This window comes from Festucalex cinctus, chromosome 16, assembly GCF_051991245.1.
Source record: "Festucalex cinctus isolate MCC-2025b chromosome 16, RoL_Fcin_1.0, whole genome shotgun sequence".
Lineage (NCBI taxonomy): Eukaryota > Metazoa > Chordata > Actinopteri > Syngnathiformes > Syngnathidae > Festucalex > Festucalex cinctus.
Genome location: NC_135426.1, coordinates 22,375,385 through 22,395,005, shown reverse-complemented (window position 1 = coordinate 22,395,005; position 19,621 = coordinate 22,375,385). Strand labels below are relative to the sequence as shown.

General features: G+C 42.9%; 1 protein-coding gene across 8 annotated transcripts in view; it reads left to right on the top strand.

Moving 5' to 3' along the window:
- slc24a2a (solute carrier family 24 member 2a) overlaps nucleotides 1-19,621 on the top strand; it is a 35,306-nt gene that overhangs the window by 5,544 nt on the left and 10,141 nt on the right. For 5 of the 8 annotated variants that reach the window (XM_077499590.1, XM_077499591.1, XM_077499589.1 and 2 more), the window contains exons 3-5: nucleotides 8,974-9,020; nucleotides 9,577-9,685; nucleotides 18,429-18,443. In XM_077499590.1, coding sequence (XP_077355716.1) covers nucleotides 8,974-9,020; nucleotides 9,577-9,685; nucleotides 18,429-18,443 — 171 coding nt within the window. The remainder of the gene's footprint in view (nucleotides 1-8,973; nucleotides 9,021-9,576; nucleotides 9,686-18,428; nucleotides 18,444-19,621) is intronic. The other 3 variants (XM_077499594.1, XM_077499596.1, XM_077499593.1) reach the window with 2 other exon arrangements.

Below are 19,621 nucleotides of genomic sequence, written 5' to 3'. Positions count from 1 at the left end.
AGAAGCTCGTTTCGGCTCGGAGGTTAATAAAAGAGAGTCAAATGTTAAGCTCCCCAAATTGTGTCGTCGCCCGAGTACCAAATCCCCGGAAAGTTCGAAGCGATCCATTCGCTTCACCTCCCTGCGAGTCAGCAGAACCCGACGACTGTCCGAGGCGCAAACGACGCCGGCAAACGCTTGCGCGGCCGTTCCCATCGTTGGCACCGCAGCGCCATCGGACACCAGCGTGCAGATTATCCACGCGGATTTAGCTTCCCTTGTGACATGAGGTGGAAATGAAATTTTGGAGCGCATTGTTCCCGTAAAGCTGTTATCAAGGCAGGATTTGCTCTGAGCACGTTTTTAAAAAAAAAATTCACTAGGAAGAGGCGCCACTTTTGACTTTTTTTTGTGGCGTCGCGCACGGTCGCGCTCAATCGGTTCGTTTGACAGGCGAGGGAGGAGGAAGGCGCGCCGGCTCAGTGCCAGACAAGCGAGGTGACCTTGAGCTGCAAAGCATTCTGGGTGCAGACACTGATGACTCTGCGTGTGCGCTTCAAGAAGCAATCGTAGATGCCGACGACGTTGCGGGTGTATTGCTGTGGGTGGCGCAGCAAAGGCCCACATTTAATTGGACCGTAATCTTCCAACGAGCCGCCATTTTTCATCAAGCCGTGACACTTTGGGGACGTGCGCACGTGTGTTATTTTGGGCTTTAATTGGCAATTTAGCGAGTGAGCGTAATGCACTTGAATTGTGACATAGATAGACAGACCGTGAACCCGATGCAAAGTCATCCAGCAGAATTCTATTGCATCAGTCAGTCAATGCGCTAATCCCCGTGCACAGCATGCGATTTGATTTGAGCAGCACAGATGTCGGAAGGATGTCTTCACCTATTTGTTCATCCCGACCGCTGCCTAATACCTTTGTTTACTTAATGAGCGCTCAGTGGGCGGGGTTAATCTCACGGCGGCTTTTTGACCGTAGCGCCCGCGAGAAGTGATTTTTAAGATTTGTTGTTGTGTGGCGGGGGGGGCGGGGGGGGGGGAATGTGATGTACCGTCTCGACGCACGGTATCACAAACTGCCGCACGTTCTGCTAAGCTTCTTAGTCTGCTGGTTAGTAGGGATGTCACAATATCGTGATATCGTGATATTAAAACTGCCACAATATCATCGTCGTCATGTTCACAATATTTAAAAGGAACACATCTGTTAAAACGAACAAAGTCAGGGTGATTTCCATTTGTGCAGTTCTAGCACCCTCTAGTGGCTATTTTATTAGTGCAACTTAATTTTCACTAGGGATGTTTTGGCCTAATATGTTTGTTTTTTTTTGTAATTTTCTATATTTATATTTTTATATATTTTATATTTCTATATTTATTATTATTATTATTATTTATTATATTATTATTATATTTATATTTATATTTATGTTATATATATATAATTATATTTTATTTTTTATATTTTTATATTTAGATATTTTTATTCTAATCTATGCTAATTGTCAGATGAAGGGGAACCTAATTTGCTCGTGAAGCGATCAATGAGTGCTTTCATTAGCAAGTAAGAGCCTCAATATTGTTATTAGAGATTATAAGTGGTTTATATGCATTGCTTTTATGTACAAAAGCACAATATTGTGCTCTTTTTTTTTTCCCTTTTTTTTTACAATATTGTGATATTTTTTAAATATCGCCAATGCCCCCACAATATCGTGATAATTATCGTATCGTGACCTTCATATCGTGATAATTATCGTATCGTGATGTTTGGATATCGTTACATCCCTACTTGGTTAGTGACTCGATGAGAATCAAGCGGGTTGTCCGCCCAAAGGTCTGATTAATGACCGACCATGAAAGTCCTGGTGTATTAGCAGAAGGGGGCAAATGAGGTCACCCGACACTTAATGCCGCTTCCGACCCCAGACTCATTTGGATCACTCTTCGATGCCCGCCCGCTCGTCATTAAAATGCGTTCACGGGTGAATTTTAATTATGCTTCACAACTGTAGGGGGAGCCTGGGAGGGATGGCGTTTATTCCTCACGTCGGCTTTATTGGCAAACGGCTGACTGGGAGAAAATCTGCACCGTGAAGCAAACCGGGCCAGGAAGCCGGTTAAGATTCCTCCGTCGTCGTCAGATAAGTTGCCGGTGCACGGAGGCAGATGTTGCATCTGCTGAGATGGAAAGGTTGCGACCTCTGCTCGCGGCATTAGCAAGCTATAAATAGCCGACGCAGAGGCGAGATTTTTTCGTCAGGATGGCGCTTCAGAGATCAGTTACAAAGCAGCCTGCTGGCGTTTCCTTCCTCAACAGGAAGTGAGCATGCTAGTGCTAAGTTAGCATGTTAATGTTAGCTTAGAATGCTAATGCTAATGCTAATTGCTAATGCTAATGCTAATGCTAATGCTAGGTTAGAATGTTAATGCTAATGCTAAGTTCACATGCTAATGCTAAGTTAGCATGCTAATGCTAGTTTGACATGCTAATGCTAAGTTAGCATGCTAATGCTAATGCTGAGATGGAAGGGTTGCGACCTCTGCTCGCGGCATTAGCAAGCTATAAATAGCCGACGCAGAGGCGAGATTTTTTTCGTCAGGATGGCGCTTCAGAGATCAGTTACAAAGCAGCCTGCTGGCGTTTCCTTCCTCCCCGTCGGCGATGCCGCGCTCGGCGCGACGTGAAACGGAAGAAACGCAAGCTTCACGTTTGTCAACTTGTCAGTCGTGACCAAACCGGTGCACGAAACGTTGCGAAGCATTGATTTTTTTTTTAGACGTGAAAAAGTGGCCTCAGGTGTCCAATCGTACGTTAGCGGCAGGAAGTGAGGGAGCAAATTTTGATTTTGAGTTGCCTTTTCATGTGTCGCCACGTTGCACAATCTTGCTGCAAAGGTTTAAAAATAGAGGAGCTGTTTGAGTTTGATCTCAGCGAGGGAAAAAAAAAAAAAAAAAGTCCGAGTTGTATCATCCGACGCAGCTGCAAGCGTGGCTGGACTTGGGCCATCAATAGCTCGGCGCCGTTGTTGTTTGTTTGGAGCTTGCATTCATGACTAATAACGCCGAGCGGCGCTCTCATTTGCATCCCAGGTGCTTACTGTGTTATCTCCGGCAGATTAGCATTTTGTAGCGCATCCAAAAGGAGTTAAACATCGCCGCGCGCAATTTGAAAAACAAATTATCGCCATGCGTGCGGCCATTGTGCGGCCCATTCCGGATGAATAATGTCGGTCCCCCACTCCCCCCTGGGGCTCGCCTGACGGGTGGTTAAATTGGAAGAAATTGAAAGTGTAGCTTATTATGAGTCCGCAGCCGAGTGTTTGTCTCCATTTAAGCACCACAGACAGCTCCCTCACGCTGCCTTCTTTTCCTAGCAGTTACTTTTGACATAGTTAGTCTGTTTACGTTCACTCAATATTTGGGTTAAGTTCAAAATTCCAGTTTCTGAAACATTCACAACAGCCCATTGACTTGTCTTAGCAGAAAGACGTTTCCATATCCCGATCTAAAGCACGACGCACGGACTTCATTCACTCGCCGCCATTTTCACATTTCGCAATCCTGTTCGCTGTTTTACTGGATTTTGACTGATTTTGCAAGGCCCACAGAATATTGTGCTCAATTGCTATAAAAGCATGGAACCTATCAAAAGAAAGATTAAAGTCTCTTCTTCCATCAGGAAAAAAAAAAAGTATGTTTCTATCTGCTTCCGTTTTGCAGCAATTAGCATTAGAAGAGAGCTAAGTTTCATCAGTTTTCACAAATCTATTTAAAATTGTAAGTAATTGAGCTTTTTTTTCAACATGGCCCTGGTTGATCTCCTTTTGCTCTGCTGTCACCTGCTGGCCGTTTGTGTAATAACCATTTCTGCAACCGTTCTTTGCAGTTGAGAGGCTGCATCAAAGCCTTTTGTATGCTCTAGCATAAAAAAAACAAAAAAACAAACAAACGTATAAACACGTCTTTGGGACACTTAGAACATTAAAAAAAACGTATTTACACGTTATTGGGATCAAATTAGTTAAATAGACATTCAATAAAAGATTATTATGTTCATGTCACTCACCACACTGATAAAATACTTTTCTAATCTGTTTCCTCCTTGCTCCGAAAATGTGTGGTTCTGTCCTGCGTCTCAATGTTTTGCAATGTTTGTTTACTTCTGCTACACGCAGACGTGTGTGTATACACTAGAGCTTGTCAAACGATTACATTTTTTAATCAGATTAATCACATCATAGAATTTTGATTAATCACTGACTTAAAAAAGCTTTTTTTTCCCCAACATCTTTGCCCGTTGCACACGCTCATCCTGCTTTTTCTAATCAATTAATTATTTGCATAATTTAAGATGGGGAAAAAATGACATACGTAAACATTTATTAAATGCTTTACTTTCAATGCATGTCGTTATGTTTATGGCTCAAACTCCAAAAGGATCACCTGCAATCAAAATTAATAGTGTGATTAATCTGTGGTAATACAATGATTAATGAGATATTTTTTTTGTGATTAATTAGTTCACGCTTTAACTTTGACACCAATAGTATACACAAAAAAATAATGTGAAAGCACTGCGGAGAAATCAATGAACTCAAATTCGGCTCATTTAGCGATTGGCAACGTAAAATGGCCGCCCACACATGGAAGTAGTTTAGACCAAGATTCCTCGCAAATAGAGCATGCGCAGAACACAAACCAAAGTTTCGTTCGATATGCGTTTATCAGACCAAATATTCTGGTTAGAAGAGGGACAACTTATTCGGGTTTTGCACATTTACATGTCCTTTCAAAAACACACATTTTGACAATATTCAGGATTTGAGAAGGTTATTGAATACATGTAAATTACATATAGATACAAATCTTGAAAGTCAAATTAAGGTTAAAATTTCTCACTAATTAGAATTCTCGAAAACATGAGACAGTATATTCTAAATACAGCGTTTGTTTTGTTTTGTTTTGTTTTGTTTTTCTGAGGGAGAGTCTGATGGCGAAGCAAGAAACTTGAGAGCTTTATCGATCCCGAGCTATTTCTGAACGCGCGCTCGAATTAGATAACTGCACTGTAAACGCATCATGTGAAGGGCGATGGGATCTTTATCTCGCCGGTGCACGAAATAAACACCCGGGAAACCTCAGCATTTTGTCTGATTGGCAATTAAATGGCTCCTAATGTCACAGTACTTGCAATTAGCTTATTCGCTTATTAGCTTCATTCAAAATGTTTGCTTTGTTTACTGCAAAACTGATGTTTATGTTTCTGTACACAAGCAATGCCTGTTCTTAAAGCGCTTTATAAATAAAGTTGAGTTGAGTTGGACGTCCGGCAGTCAACATTTGCGGATTTTCGCACTTATAAGCGGAAGTAGAAGACGTCGGGTATTTCCGTTGCCACACTTGCCTCATTTTGTCAAATCAATGACACCCGATCGACAGTATCGCTAACGATCGCTTCATTATTTCACTACGCATGTCAAACAAGACCCGCTCGGGTGCCGTATTTGCGTTTTTGAAGGCGGCCCGGTAGTTTTGCGTTTCCATCCTCTCGCGTGCGCCTCCCAAAAGCCGCCACCTGATTGGTCGGCGGGCGGGTGAGAGGAAGCAATTTTAGCTGGTGAGCGCTGCCTTGTGGGAAATCAGCCACGGTGGCGTCTTCTGTAATTAGTTCTGCTTGTTAGGGGGAAAAAAAAAAAAATGAAGGGGTTACTAATTAGCAAGTGGGCGGCTTCTTGACTCGTGCAAATTTTATCCCCGCCGCCCGCTCCACCACCGCCACCACCTCCTTTTAAAGATGGTTATTATCATCTCCAGGCAAAAAATGGAAAGAAAGGGCAATGGCTGATGTACATGGGACAAATCTCGGAGGGTGTTCTGTCACGCTCCAGCAGACAGGTTGCCTGCTGGAAGATTTGCACAAGTCGCTTTTAACAAGGCAGGCAGCTCGCAGCACAAAACTACTAATGGCGGGAACGCTGCAATCTGTCACAAACTGTCACTTCATCATTTTCATACCACACTGGATTATAAGGAGAGGATTTGTTGTTGTTGTTGTTTTTCCCCTCGTTGCTGCAATGCTAACTTGGTAACGCGCTTCAAATACGAAAAACAAGCTGCTTTGATTGGTTGGCTCCACCTTTTCCCTCCACTGTGGATGCCACCTCCAACGTGAAAAGTCGTACAGAATTGGCGGCGACGCGGTTCGAAGGTTTATAACGGCGGCGGTTATAAACGCCTCCATAAACGCCGGCTGACGTTCAGAGAGTCGGACGGAAAATCCCAGTTAATCTGCTGGCAATTTGTGACGCTGGAGTGGAAGCGCTGATGCGTGTGACACTTTTCTCGCCGATAATTCCCCGTAACGTTGCGCCACGTGCGCGTATCCCTTCCGTCCATCCGTCCGTCCGTCCGTCTGTCCGTCCCGCCAGCTGAGCCGCTCCCAAGAAGCATCCTGATGTGACATTACGTAACAATTGGAAGGGCGGGTATTAGAGGAGCGCGCAAACATACTAATCCCTCTGTGTGATTATTAGTCATATTTAATGTTGCCTTAACGAGCGACCCCGGCGTGTAATCTCAATCTGGCACCTGTACTGATTCCAGAAGTTAACTGTCAGATCTAACAATGCTATAAAATGAGGAACAGTCATGTCATTCTCTCCATTCTTAACTCATTTGCTCCGAATAACGTGTAAATACGTTTTTTTTAATGTTCTAAGTGTCCCAAAGACGTATTTATACGTTTTTTTTGTTTTGTTTTTTTTATCCTAGAGCATACAGAAGGCTTTGATGCAGCCTCTCAACTGCAAAGAACGCTTGCAGAAATGGTAGTTATTACACAAACGGCCAGCAGGTGGCAGCAGAGCAAAGGAGATCAACCAGGGCCATGTAGAAAAAATTACTTACAATTTTAAATAGATTTGTGAAAACTGATGAAACTTAGCTCTCTTCTAATGCTAATTGCTGCAAAACGGAAACAGATAGAAACAAACTTTTTTTTCCTGATGAAAGAAGAGACTTTAATCTTTCTTTTGATTTGCTTTTTTTGCAATTGAACACAATATTCTGTGGGCCTTGCAAAATCAGTCCAAATCCAGTAAAACAGCCGGGAGCGAACGTGATTGCTTCTGTGAAAATGGCGGCGAGTGAATGAGTTTGAAACACCTTTTTAATTTCCCCCTCGCTCTTCCACCTTCTCCGAGACATGCGTGCATTCATGGCCGCCGACGAGTCGCTCTAGAGCGGCGATGCTAACAACCCTATGAAATGAGGGTTCAAGTTCGTGAAAAGTCAAGCCATTCTCTCTCTTCTTGAACATTTTCTTTAATCCCCCCGCTCTTCCCCCTTCTCTACGACATACGCACACTCACGGCTGACAACGAGGCACTCTAATGCGGGCATAGTAGCGGACTATCCGGAGAGAAGATGCATTTTCAGGGTGTAGCATAGCTTGCTAGCATGAATAATATATTATAGTTGCGCCATAAAAACGCCGAGCTGAAAGAAGGCACTCAAGTTCTTTTATAATGGTGCAAGGGTGACTTTTTTTTTTTTTTTTTTTTCTCCACAGATAAACTGAAATAGTGAAAAATAGTTGAACTATATCTTCACAATTAAGTACTACATAGCTTGTTGGCACATTTTTAGCACGTATCTTTCAGTTTCACTATCAGTTCAAATGAGTTTTTTTGTGTGTTTGTTCCATAATCAAGTCACGTTTACAGCATTTCTGCACAATTTCAAAAAAAAAAAAAAAAAAAAGCCTCCAGATCATCTGACTGGGCCCGGTGAATCTTCTCACCACACGTCAACGCCTCCACATTTTGTACAAAGCGAGTGTTGTAGGCTGGGAAACAAAAAGCCTTCACACGCCACCATCCAAACAAATGCGGTCGCATGAAGGCTTCAGAGGGACGTTTCACACATGCGCACGTTTTTCCGTGCGACGGGTGCCGCTTTTTTTGTTTGCCTTTCAAAAATAGACGTGCCAGAATGCCTGCTGGCAAGGATGGTCGGGAAGTGAGTGATTGTTCAAAGGCCTGAGTCACACACCCGCTCTCCAAAAGTTCCGCGTGACAACTTGCCTCTTGTACTTTTCTTTTTTTGTTCTCGAGTTTGTCAAATGTCTTTTAGACTCAACAAAACGTTCTTTTGTGTTGACATTCGACAAGAATGAACCGAATTCGAACTGAATTAGCTACGAGGTGCCTTGAGATACGAGTAGCCCGACTTTGCGCCTGTTTTGAAATACAGACTGTCTTTCGGGTAATACAATAACATCTTTTTGCACGTTCAAATTACGGCGGTAGGGAAGAAGGCCATAATCGTCAAGCAAGTTATTTCCCGTATTTTTAACTCATTCACTCGCCGCCATTTTCACAGAAGCAGTTCCGTTCGCTCCCGGCTGTTTTACTGGATTTTGACCGATTTTGCAAGGCCTACAGAATATTGTGTTCTATTGCTATAAAAGCATGGAACCTATCAAAAGAAAGATTAAAGTCTCTTCTTTCATCAGGAAAAAAAAGTATGTTTCTATCTGTTTCCGTGTTGCAGCAATTAGCATTAGAAGAGAGCTAAGTTTCATCAGTTTTCACAAATCTATTAAAATTTAAAAAAGTAATTAGTAGCTTTTTTTCTACAGGGCCCTGGTTGATCTCCTTTGCTCTGCTGCCACCTGCTGGCCGTTTGTGTAATAACTACCATTTCTGCAACCGTTCTTTGCAGTTGAGAGGCTGCATCTAAGCCTTCTGTATGCTCTAGCATAAACAAAAAACAAAAACAAAAAAATGGATAAATACGTCTTTGGGACATTTAGAACATTAAAAAACGTATTTATACGTTATATGTTATCGGTTCAGTGTTTCATCATCCTCATCATGGACGTCTTTGTATGGTTGCGTCCGGCATGCTTCACATCTTTTGTCTTGTTCTTTTCTCTCTCTCCCCCTTCCTCTCTGATCGTCCTCTTTCTTTGTGTTGGATGAGAAGGCGAGTCCGGGGGCGCCCGAGGATGACGGCAAGCTGTCGGTAGGTGTTTCCTGTCTCCTTTTTTTTTTGTGTGTGTCGCTGTTAGATGACGTGTGTGTCTCCCACCGTACCGTGGCTTTGTGTTAACTTCATCCAAGCCGGAGTCGTTCCCGTCATACAAAAATAAGTGTCATGTAGGAAATCCACGTGCACGGGAGATCTGCTGCATTTGGACGCACCAGCGTTGGCCTTGGAGTAAAAGAAGGACGGTTCCAGCTACCAACTTTGCCCTCAGTTGGTGCACCGATTCCCCCGAAAGTTGAGCCCGGAAGCATGTGACGAATTTGGCGGTGCTCGGAAGAACTTCAGTACCGCTTAAAATGCAAGAAGTAGACGGGCTATTTTATCAACATTGCTCGGATGTTTTATGTAAAAGGCGGATTAACAAATCATATTCCTAGTGGGAGCATAATTGGAGAAGCCGGGGCATTCCGAAGAAGTCATTTCTACCTTCGAGCTACACGGGATTTATTTGACGAGAATATCGAGATGCTTCCCGATTGGCACGTCCAGGAAGTGTTTTCTTAACGCCGTGTTTCCCCCTTTCTCCTCGCAGGCCAGACCTCGGCTGCAGAGGGGGGGCAGCTCGGCCTCCTTGCACAACAGCTTGATGAGGAACAGCATTTTCCAGCTCATGATTCACACCTTGGACCCTTTAAGTGAAGGTGAGCGCCACATTTGCCTGTCGGCTTCAGTTTATTTGAAATATTTGGGAAATTTGAGTGGTTAAGTAGGGATGTAACGATATCCAAACATCACGATACGATATTATCACTATATGAAGGCCACGATACGATAATTATCAAGATATTGTGGGGAGGTTGGTGATGCAAAAGAAGGTCACAATATTGTAAAAAAAAAAAAAAAAAAACGAAAAAAAAACACTATTGTGTTTTTGTAAAATATTTTGAAAAATATAAAAATATTATAAATATATATAAAAAAATATATTTAAATATAATATATATATATATATATAATGAGGCACTAATACAAGCATTACAATAAATTGATACAATTATTATTAATAAAATAAATCAATAATTATTTATGTACAATGTGAAATTAATAAATACAATAAATTGAGTTCCTCCACATCTTGACTCTTTACAAGCAAATTCGGTTCCCCTTCATCTGACAATTAGTGTAGATTTTAAACAGAAGGGCCAAAACATGCCTAATGAAAATTAAACTGCGCTACAAAACTAAGCCACCAGAGGGTGCTAGAACTGCACAAATGGAGAGTAGAGTAGAGTTTGATAAAATTATTAGAAGGGAGTGGGCAGATTTTTTGGAAATAAATGACTCTCCAAATATATCTCCATCTCTTCTCTGGGAAGCAGGGAAAGCGGTAATTAGAGGGAAAATTATATCATATTCAACTTATAAAAAGAAACAGGATCAAAAATTAGAAAAATACCTGGAAGATAAAATTAAACAACTAACGGATGAATATGTATTAAACCCAAATAATCAAATATGGATAGAACTACAGAATATAAAAATACAGTTAGATAACATGTTATCTAAAAAGACAGAGTTTATAATACAACAGTTGAGATATAATAATTTTGAACATAATAATAAATCAGGTAAATTCCTGGCAAATCAACTTCAACGGAATCGGGAAAAATCTCTTATAACGGCTATTAAAGATATAAATGGTGAATGCACACAATCACCAGAAGAAATTAACCATATTTTTTATAACTATTATCGAAATCTATACACAGAAATTAATAGACCTAACCCTGAATATATTGAGGAATTCCTAAACAGCTTAAATATACCTCAGTTATCTATTGAACATAAAGATATTCTCGATACCCCGCTTACTATAGATGAGTTGTATCGTGCTTTAGACAGTATGCCTAATGGCAGAGCACCTGGTCCAGACGGCTTTCCGGCTATATTTTTTAAACATTTCTGGTTAATGTTTGCTCCATTATTTCTAAGAGTAGTAACTGAAATTAAAAGTAAAGGTGATATACGTCAAGATATGAATATAGCAGCAATTAAACTTTTATTAAAGCCAGAAAAAGACCCTACCCTCCCGTCAAGTTACCGACCGATATCACTAATTAATACCGATATTAAAATTATCGCTAAGGCCTTGGCATCTCGATTAGAGACGGTAATCTCGACAATTATTCATAGTGATCAAACAGGTTTTATTAAAGGTCGTCATTCTACTAATAATATTAGGAGACTCTTTAACTTGATTAGTATGTCACAGCGGCATGATAAAAAGGCAGTTGTTATTTCGCTGGATGCAGAAAAAGCATTCGATAAAGTTAACTGGTCCTTCCTCTTTGCTGTCTTAAATAAATTCGGCTTCGGGGAGTCATTCATTCAATGGGTCTCAATATTATATGATTCTCCTAAAGCTACAGTTACTACTAATGGGATTACATCACAGAGTTTTACTTTACAAAGGGGAACAAGACAAGGGTGCCCAATTTCTCCTTTATTATTTGCTATATTTATTGAGCCGCTTGCATTAGCTATACGTCAGGATAGACGGATCCAAGGAATCCACTCCGGGACAATAGAACATAAAATTAATCTATATGCCGATGATATATTACTCTATTTAGAAGAACCTGCTATTTCGCTAGGGGAAGCATTTAAATTAATAACTAAATTCTCTCACTTATCAGATTACTCTATTAACTGGACAAAATCAACATTATTACCTATTACAGAAAATTCATGGAATCCTACAAGTCAGGATCCACACTACTCCTTTCCTACAGGTAATTTAAAATACTTAGGTGTTAAAATTTCACCTAAGTTAACTGAATTAACTTCTTTAAATTTTTCACCATTATTGGATAGTATCCGTAGTGACCTGGAACGCTGGAATAATCTTCCGATCTCTTTAATAGGACGGATAGCTACTATAAAAATGAAAGTTTTACCAAAGATTAATTATTTATTTTCAATGATTCCATTTAAACCTACGTCTAACTGGTTCCAATCGCTGGACTCTGCTATCATAAAATTCTATTGGAATAAAAAAAAAGCCAAAATTAGTCTATCTACTCTTCAGGAAAGTAAATCTAAAGGAGGTTTAGAGGCACCAAACTTTATGTACTATTATCTAGCTAATCAACTACAATATCTTGTGCTATGGACACAACCCAACAGAGATACTAACTGTTGGTTGGAATTGGAGCAGAAGGATTGTAATAATCTTAGACTGTCAGATTTACTCTTTATTACAAAATCAATAAGACGACATAATTGTTTTAAAAACCCAATGATAGCCGCCACCCTGACTGCCTGGTGGAAGGCATTAGAAATTACAAACTCCCAATTGGCGCCCTGTGGGCTCTCTCCCATTTGGCATAACCCCGACTTTCAACTTAATAATCAGTCGTTCCATTTAAGCCTATGGGAGCAGAAAGGAATTACACACCTTCATCATCTTTTCTCAGATAATAAGTTTATATCATATACAAACTTGGTCCAGAAATATGAAATAAAAAAGGGAAATTTCTTACATTATCTGCAAGTTAAAAATATGGTTAAGAAACAAATCCCAACACTTCAAGATACGCTCCAACTGCCTGTCTTAGCTAAAGATATTATAAAGCTTTCTCCAACAACAATAAAGAAAATATCAAAAATATATAAGTTATTTTTATACACAAATAAAACGTATTTACCGACTTTAAAATGGGAAAAAGACTTGTCTATAGTTCCGGAACCAGACTTTTGGACCCAAATCTGTGAAAATGTATTTAAAATGACCAAACAGACAAATTTGCAACTTATCCAATATAAGATACTTCATAGAACATATATTACACAATATATGATGAAAAAAATGGGACTCTCTGACTCCGACATTTGTCTCCAGTGCTCACAAAACACTGCCGATACTTATCTTCATGCTTTATGGTCATGTACTCCAGTGCTGCATTTCTGGACTAAAATCTTGGAAAAGCTCGCTGATATATTAAACTGTAGGCTTCCTTTATCTCCAAGACTGTGTTTACTAGGTGACTTAACAATAACTGAGCGACCATGTAAACAATCTCAATCTATATTTATAGCCCTTACTATTGCTAAAAAAATAATCCTTGTCAATTGGAAAAATAAACAATCTCTAAATATCGACCACTGGTTAAACTTACTAATAAATTATATCTCAATGGAAAAAATCTCTGCCTTAAATAAAAATCAAGTATCAAGATTTAAACAAATATGGTCTATGTACATAGAATATTTTAATCTCAATTTGGCAACTTAATCCTGCCAAGATTCTGCCTGTTAACGAGAGCCACCACATCGTTACAACTTCTGTTTTCGCTGCTCCTGTATTTGGTATTTTGTATCTGATTGTTTTTATTTTTATATAGTCAGGAACCTAGTTGCTGCTAGTGGGCTCGAGCATACCACACTATACGACACTATACTCAATAACTCCTTAAGATCTATTTCTAGTGGGCACTAAGCATCAACACTTGGTGTTACTGCATGCTAATTAGTCAATTTTCTTGACGCCGTCCCCTGTGGTCGGGCGGGGGTGGTTCTGCCCCCCCCCCCCCCCCCCCCCCCGTTGTCTGCTCGGTGGCGGTTGCGTCTTGGCCGCTCCCTGGGCCCCCTGTGGGGTGCGGTGTTGGGGTGCTTCCCCTGGTGCCCGGGGCGGTGCCGTCCCGGCGCGGTCCGCTGCTCCGTGCCCGGCGGCGCGGTTCGGGGTGGGTGGGCCTCCGGTGTGCCCCGTGGTTCCCTCTCCCCTCCCCCTTCCTCCCCCCCGTCGCCTCTCCCTCCTCGCCTCCTCCCGCCCATCCTCCTCTGCCTCCCGGTCCCTTTTCCCTTGTCGCCCTCCCTCCTCCTCTCCCCCCCCGCCTCCTGCCCTGCAGCCGCCCTTTCGCCTTCTTGTCGTCTTCTCCCCGCTTCCCCCGCCCCCCCCCCCCCCTTCCCTGTCTGCCCTGCGGCCCCTCCCCCTCCCTCTCCCTGGGCCTGGGGCTCCCTCCCCGGCCCGGGCGTCGGGCTCCGGGGGCCGGGCGAGGGTTTGGGGCCTGCCCCGCTCCGGTATAACTCCTGGTGCCCCGGGCGGGCCCCGGTGGCTGGTGGGCTGTCCGGTAGCCCTGCTGCGCTGGCTGTCCGCCCATTGTGGTGCCGGGTGGATGAGGTGGGGGGCGGCGGGGGGTGGGGGTGCTGGGGGGCGGGCGTGCCACCTACACCCGCCGGGTTGGGTGAGGCCCCGCTGGTCGCTCCTCTTACTCACTTCACTAGCTTGCACTATACACTTTGTAAATATACACATAGGGCACACAACACATTTCTTGGTGGGGTGGGGAAGGGTGGAAACACCGTCTTCACCCTTCAACTCCCCTCCAATTTTAATGCACCTCACGTCCAAGGGGAGGGGTGAGTTGGGGCGGGGAGCCATCAGAGGGGATGGACTGCAGTGCCTGGCAGCGCTGTGGTCCCCCCCATTTGTGTCCCTGCCCCACCACTTTGTCCCTCCATTCCCTTTTTTAATGCACCACACATATACATATTCATTTTTTGGGGGGGGATACGGGTGTGTCGGAGTAGGGGAAATTTTTTCCCTCTGCTCCGACTCACCTGCTCCCAATTTTAATGCACCACACGCACACACTTGTATATACACTGGGTGGGGCCACATTCACGGTGTAAGGGTAGAGCTCGCCAGTCGGCGAGCTGGCGGACTCAGTAACAGGGTTAGGTGTCACTTGTACTCTGGCGTGACGACCGGGGCCTCTCCCCACCGGGCTCGGTGTTCTGGTGTCCCGCCTTCTCCCCTGGTGCTTCCTCCTCTGCTTCCCCCCTCCCGCCGCGGTGCAAATCTCGCGCGGCTGGAGGTGGGGTGGGCACATCTTCCCTCTCTGCGCTGCTGCCCGGTGCCGGTTTCCGGGGGGGGGTGGGGGGTTCTCGCGGGGGGCCGGGTTCGCGGGGGGGGGGGTGGCGGCCGTCGGGGGGGGGCGGCTTGTTTGGGGGGGGGGGTGGAGGTATGGGTGGGTGGGGGGTTGGGTGCTGGGGGTCGGGGTGTGTTCGGGGGTTTGGGGGTCGGGGGTGGTGGGGCCTGGGTCGTGGTGGATGGCGGGTTTGGGTGGGGTGCGGGGGGGTCGTGGGGGGATGGGGGCTGGGGACCGGTGGGGCGCTGTGGGGGCCCGCTGGGCCTCGTTCTGCGGCCTTGGGCTCGGGGGTGTGGGCCGGGGCTGGGGCGGGGGTGTTCCGGGTATCTGGGTCGGCTCGCTGACCGGTGTCCGCTCGGGTGGCTTGGGGGTGGCCTTGGTGCTGCCGCGGCCTGGGGATTCCGGGGGGGGTGGGGGGGGGGGGGGGGGGTGCTCGCTTTGCTGGACCGCGGTTGACGGCTTCTCTCTTTGGTGGTGGTCCTTATGCATGCCAGATCCGTCGCACCAGCATCTACTGAAACTCAACAGAAGTACCCTCTCCCTCCCACAGCCCCTTGAATCAGTTGGTGCTGGTGTCTGTGGTTCTCACTTTTCTTTATCTATCCTTCCCTCCTTCCTCTCTTTAGTTTTTCCTCTGGTCACTTGAGATCTTAATTTATTAGAAGTATGAGGTTTCTGGGGTTGGCATAAGACTCCGGTTTTGTAACCACGCAGGAGGGGTCTTGTTGGTGCTGGACTTCACTTTGATGGATTGGATGTACTGGCTTCTATTGATCTCACTCTGCCTTATCGATCCTTCCCTCCTTCCTCTCTTTAGTTTTTCCTCTGGGCTCTTGAGATCTCGCTAAATTTGCTGGAATTTAGAGGCTTCCGGGGTTGGCGTAAGACTTTGATTTTGTAATCATGGGGAAGGCAGGAAGTGTTTGGTCGGTGCTGGATGTCACTTTGATTTACCTTTCTTTTCTCTTTATTTCTTTTTTTTCTGACCTTTTCTCTGGTCTCCTGACCATTTAAATCTCACGACTCTGGCAAGATTCTGAAGTACCTGGTTAAGGCGAAGGGTAATGGGATATTTATAAGGTTTTAGGTGAATGAATGAGTATAAATTTATACGTATTTGCACGCACGCACGCAAACGCACGCAAACGCACACACGCAAACGCACGCACGCACGCAAACGCACGCACGCAAACGCACGCACACATACACACACACAAAAAAAAAAAAAAAAAAAAAAAAGGAAAAGAGCAATGATGACAAGACGTTGAATCGGTAAGACTACCGAATGAACAATTCTGAGCTCTTCAAAAAAGAAAAAAAAAAAAAAAAAAAAAAAAAAAAAAAAAAAAAAAAAAAAAAAAAAAAAAAAGAACTGCACAAATGGAAATCAACCTGACTTTTGGAACAGATGTGTTGCATTTAAATATCGTGAACATGACGACGACGATATTGTGGCAGTTTTATTATCACGATATCACGATATTGCCATTATCGTTAAATCTCTGGTGGTTAGCACGTCCGCCTCCCAGTTCTGAGGACTCGGGTTCGAGTCCAGGCTCCGGCCTTCCTGGGTGGAGTTTGCATGTTCTCCCCGTGCCCGCGTGGGTCTTCTCCGGGTACTCCGGTCTCCTCCCACATTCCAAAGACATGCATGGCAGGTTCATTGGGCGCTCCGAATTGTCCCGAGCTATGCTTGTGAGTGTGAATGGTTGGCAACTTGTCCAGGGTGTGCCCCGCCTACTGCCCAGAGCCATCTGAGATAGGCGCCAGCAACCCCCGCGACCCTTGTGAGGAATAAGCGGTCAAGAAAATGGATGGATGGATGTACTTGTGTTTTTGTTGGAAATTCCACAATTCTGTGACAACATTCCAGATAAGGTAAAAAAGAAAAAAGAAAAAATGTCTCGGGGGATTTCCCGAAAAAGATTTTACGTTCCTTGAGAGCCGAGCCAAGCCTGGAATGAGTCAGCTCAGGAGAGATTAGCGAGCCGCGCCGAGATGGGCTTTAAAGTGCCCATTAGCATGTATCAACTTGTACATTGCATCCCTAAGTATAACCATCAATCTGCATGGGCGCTTACAAAACAAATAGACACATATTCGTCATACTCCAGAAGAATATTTGCTTCTAACGAATGCAAATGGATTGTACAGGAAAACTGAGAATTCCCATCAGAGCAAATGGCGTGCATGAGGCTCGGTGATGTGCACCTGCAGAAGAATGTCTGATTGTGGATGTTTTGCTAATGTCGGGAAAAAGTACAATGCGGCGTTTTGGGTTGCATGCTCGGCGGGAGTTGAGCAGGTGCAGCCCGTCCCCGCACACACTCGGGCTTTTTAAGTGGAGCACACGATGGTGGGGGGGCGCGTGCATGTATATTTCATGGACAGTTCTGAAAATAAGTTGTCCGGGCGAGGAAGTCTGAGCTTGCTTTTTGGCTGGCTCGCTTTTCGCTCTTTGTGCTTGTCCAAATTGGCGTTAACGTTAACGTCAATATACTAATGCAGTGCTTCTCAATTATTTTCTGTCATGCCCCCCAAAAGTAAGAAGAAAACATCTCGCCCCCCCGACCCTCCACCCGCGACTATAAATAGTATCATTTGTCGATAAAATTGTTATACGCACACCTCTGCATAACACTGTATCCTTATTAACATATAAGAGAATAAAAAAAAAAAAAGAAAGAAATATGGACCAACTTACAACAAATAATATCTTTATTAACTGTAACAGAAAAGATTTAAAGTGCATCTGAAATTCAAAAATAAAATTAAATCCTTAATTAAACTATAAACATTTTTTGACTGACCACCATATGATACGGAAAAATAAAATGACATAAAATCGATAAATAATAATGCATTCAAACTGATCACCAACACTAACTCAAGAGCACAATATATATTAAAAAAAACAAACAAAAAAACTTTAACCTGCAAAACAAAAATATATAAAATAATTTGTGCTGATTTTTTATTTATTTTTTGCTTTGTGCAACACCACCGAGCGAATGCTCCCTGCGCACACTCTGCCAATAATGAGAGCGCCACTGCCCCCTAATGTAGTGGAGGTGCAATTGCACTTTATTCTAGCACAGTAAAAAAAAAAATACAAAATAAAAAAAATAAAAAAGCATGTTCCCCGAGGTCAAACCTTGATGGTGTCTTGCCTCCGAATATTTGAGAAGCACTGTACTAATGTAAGATGAATGCCGTTCCCAGTGCATTTGTGTAGCTTTTACAGTACTTTGATTTTTCACTTTCATCAGATGAAGAAACAATATGAATAATTTAATGATAACTCATCATTGTGCTCGTACTTTGACTGAGTGAGATGTGAGAACTGAGATCCCTTCCCAGAACGTTTCGATGCGTCAGGGCCGCTTGAAAGCTTCACGAGCGTTTATGCAAGAATCCATCCAAGAGTCAATTGCTTTCACCTACCGGTTAATTTGAACCAAAATTCTGTTTTTTGTCTCTTTCTGTCTCTCCACGTCTACTCTCCCCCTCTCAGAATTTGCAGACTCTGGTGAGTTGATCTCATTTCTGTCACCCTTGCCCCGCCCCTTCAATCATCCTGACCCCTCAACCTGGCGGCAGCTTGACGTTATCCCAAATGTGCCCTCCTGTTTGTACTGTTGACTTTCCACGATGTCAAGGGGTGTCCAAACTTTTCCATTTGAGGGCCACATACAGAAAATCAGAAGGACGCAAGGGCCACATCGTTATGAAGAGAAATTGCATTTAGTCCTAAAAATTGTACAAATAATTTGTTTGTGCTTTTGTATATTTAGAAAAATGCTACAGTATATAACCCAATTTATTTGTAATATGGCAGTAGGGATATTATAGTTTTGGAATTTTTCATTGTAGTTTTTAATTTGTTTTGAGTTTTGTTTTTTTGTTGTTGTTTTTTTAAATTATTTTTCAGGGTGGTTCTGTTAGTTTTTTTTTATTAGTTTTAGTTCTTTAATAAATGCTTAGTTTTATTTTAGTTAGTTTCAGTTTTAGTTTTTTTTTTTTTTATTATTATTTTTTTTTAATGTGTATTACTCGTGCGCAATATTTAAAAAACACCATGGGCGTGACGTTATTATTCCAGTTTATATTAAAATAAATCTACTAAAAGCCACATTTAAATTCATCCCCAAAGACTCGTGCATTAAATTAATGACCAAAGACAAAAACAAAGTACATTTTTTATATATAATTTTAGTTTAGTTCGTTTTGTAAACATAAAATGTAGTTTGTTTTCTTTTAAAAAAAAAAAAAAAAAAGCATCTTCGTTTTTGTTTTATTTCGTTAACGAAATTTTTTGAATTTGTTTTTTCATTAGTTTTAGTGAACTAAAACAACCTTTAATAGCACCTGTTTTTCGACACCTTCCCTTCTTACTTTGACCATCTCCAAACATTTTTGTTTTTATTTTATTTGAACTGAGTCAAATGCCATTTTTAGCAAATGTCGCGGGCCACTAAAAAATGGACGATGGGCCGCAAATGGCCCCCGGGCCGTAGTTTGGACACCTCTGCACTATGTCAAGCGTGTATTTCCATCCTCCTCCGTGGATGTCGTTTCTCTCCCTGGACTTTCTTTGTGACCACCTCTGCATCGTTTTTTTTTTTTTTTTTTTTTTCCCTCACCGAGCCCGTCGTCCTCTCTCTCCTCTTATTGGTTATTTAGCAGTCAATCTGTAAGCATCAATGG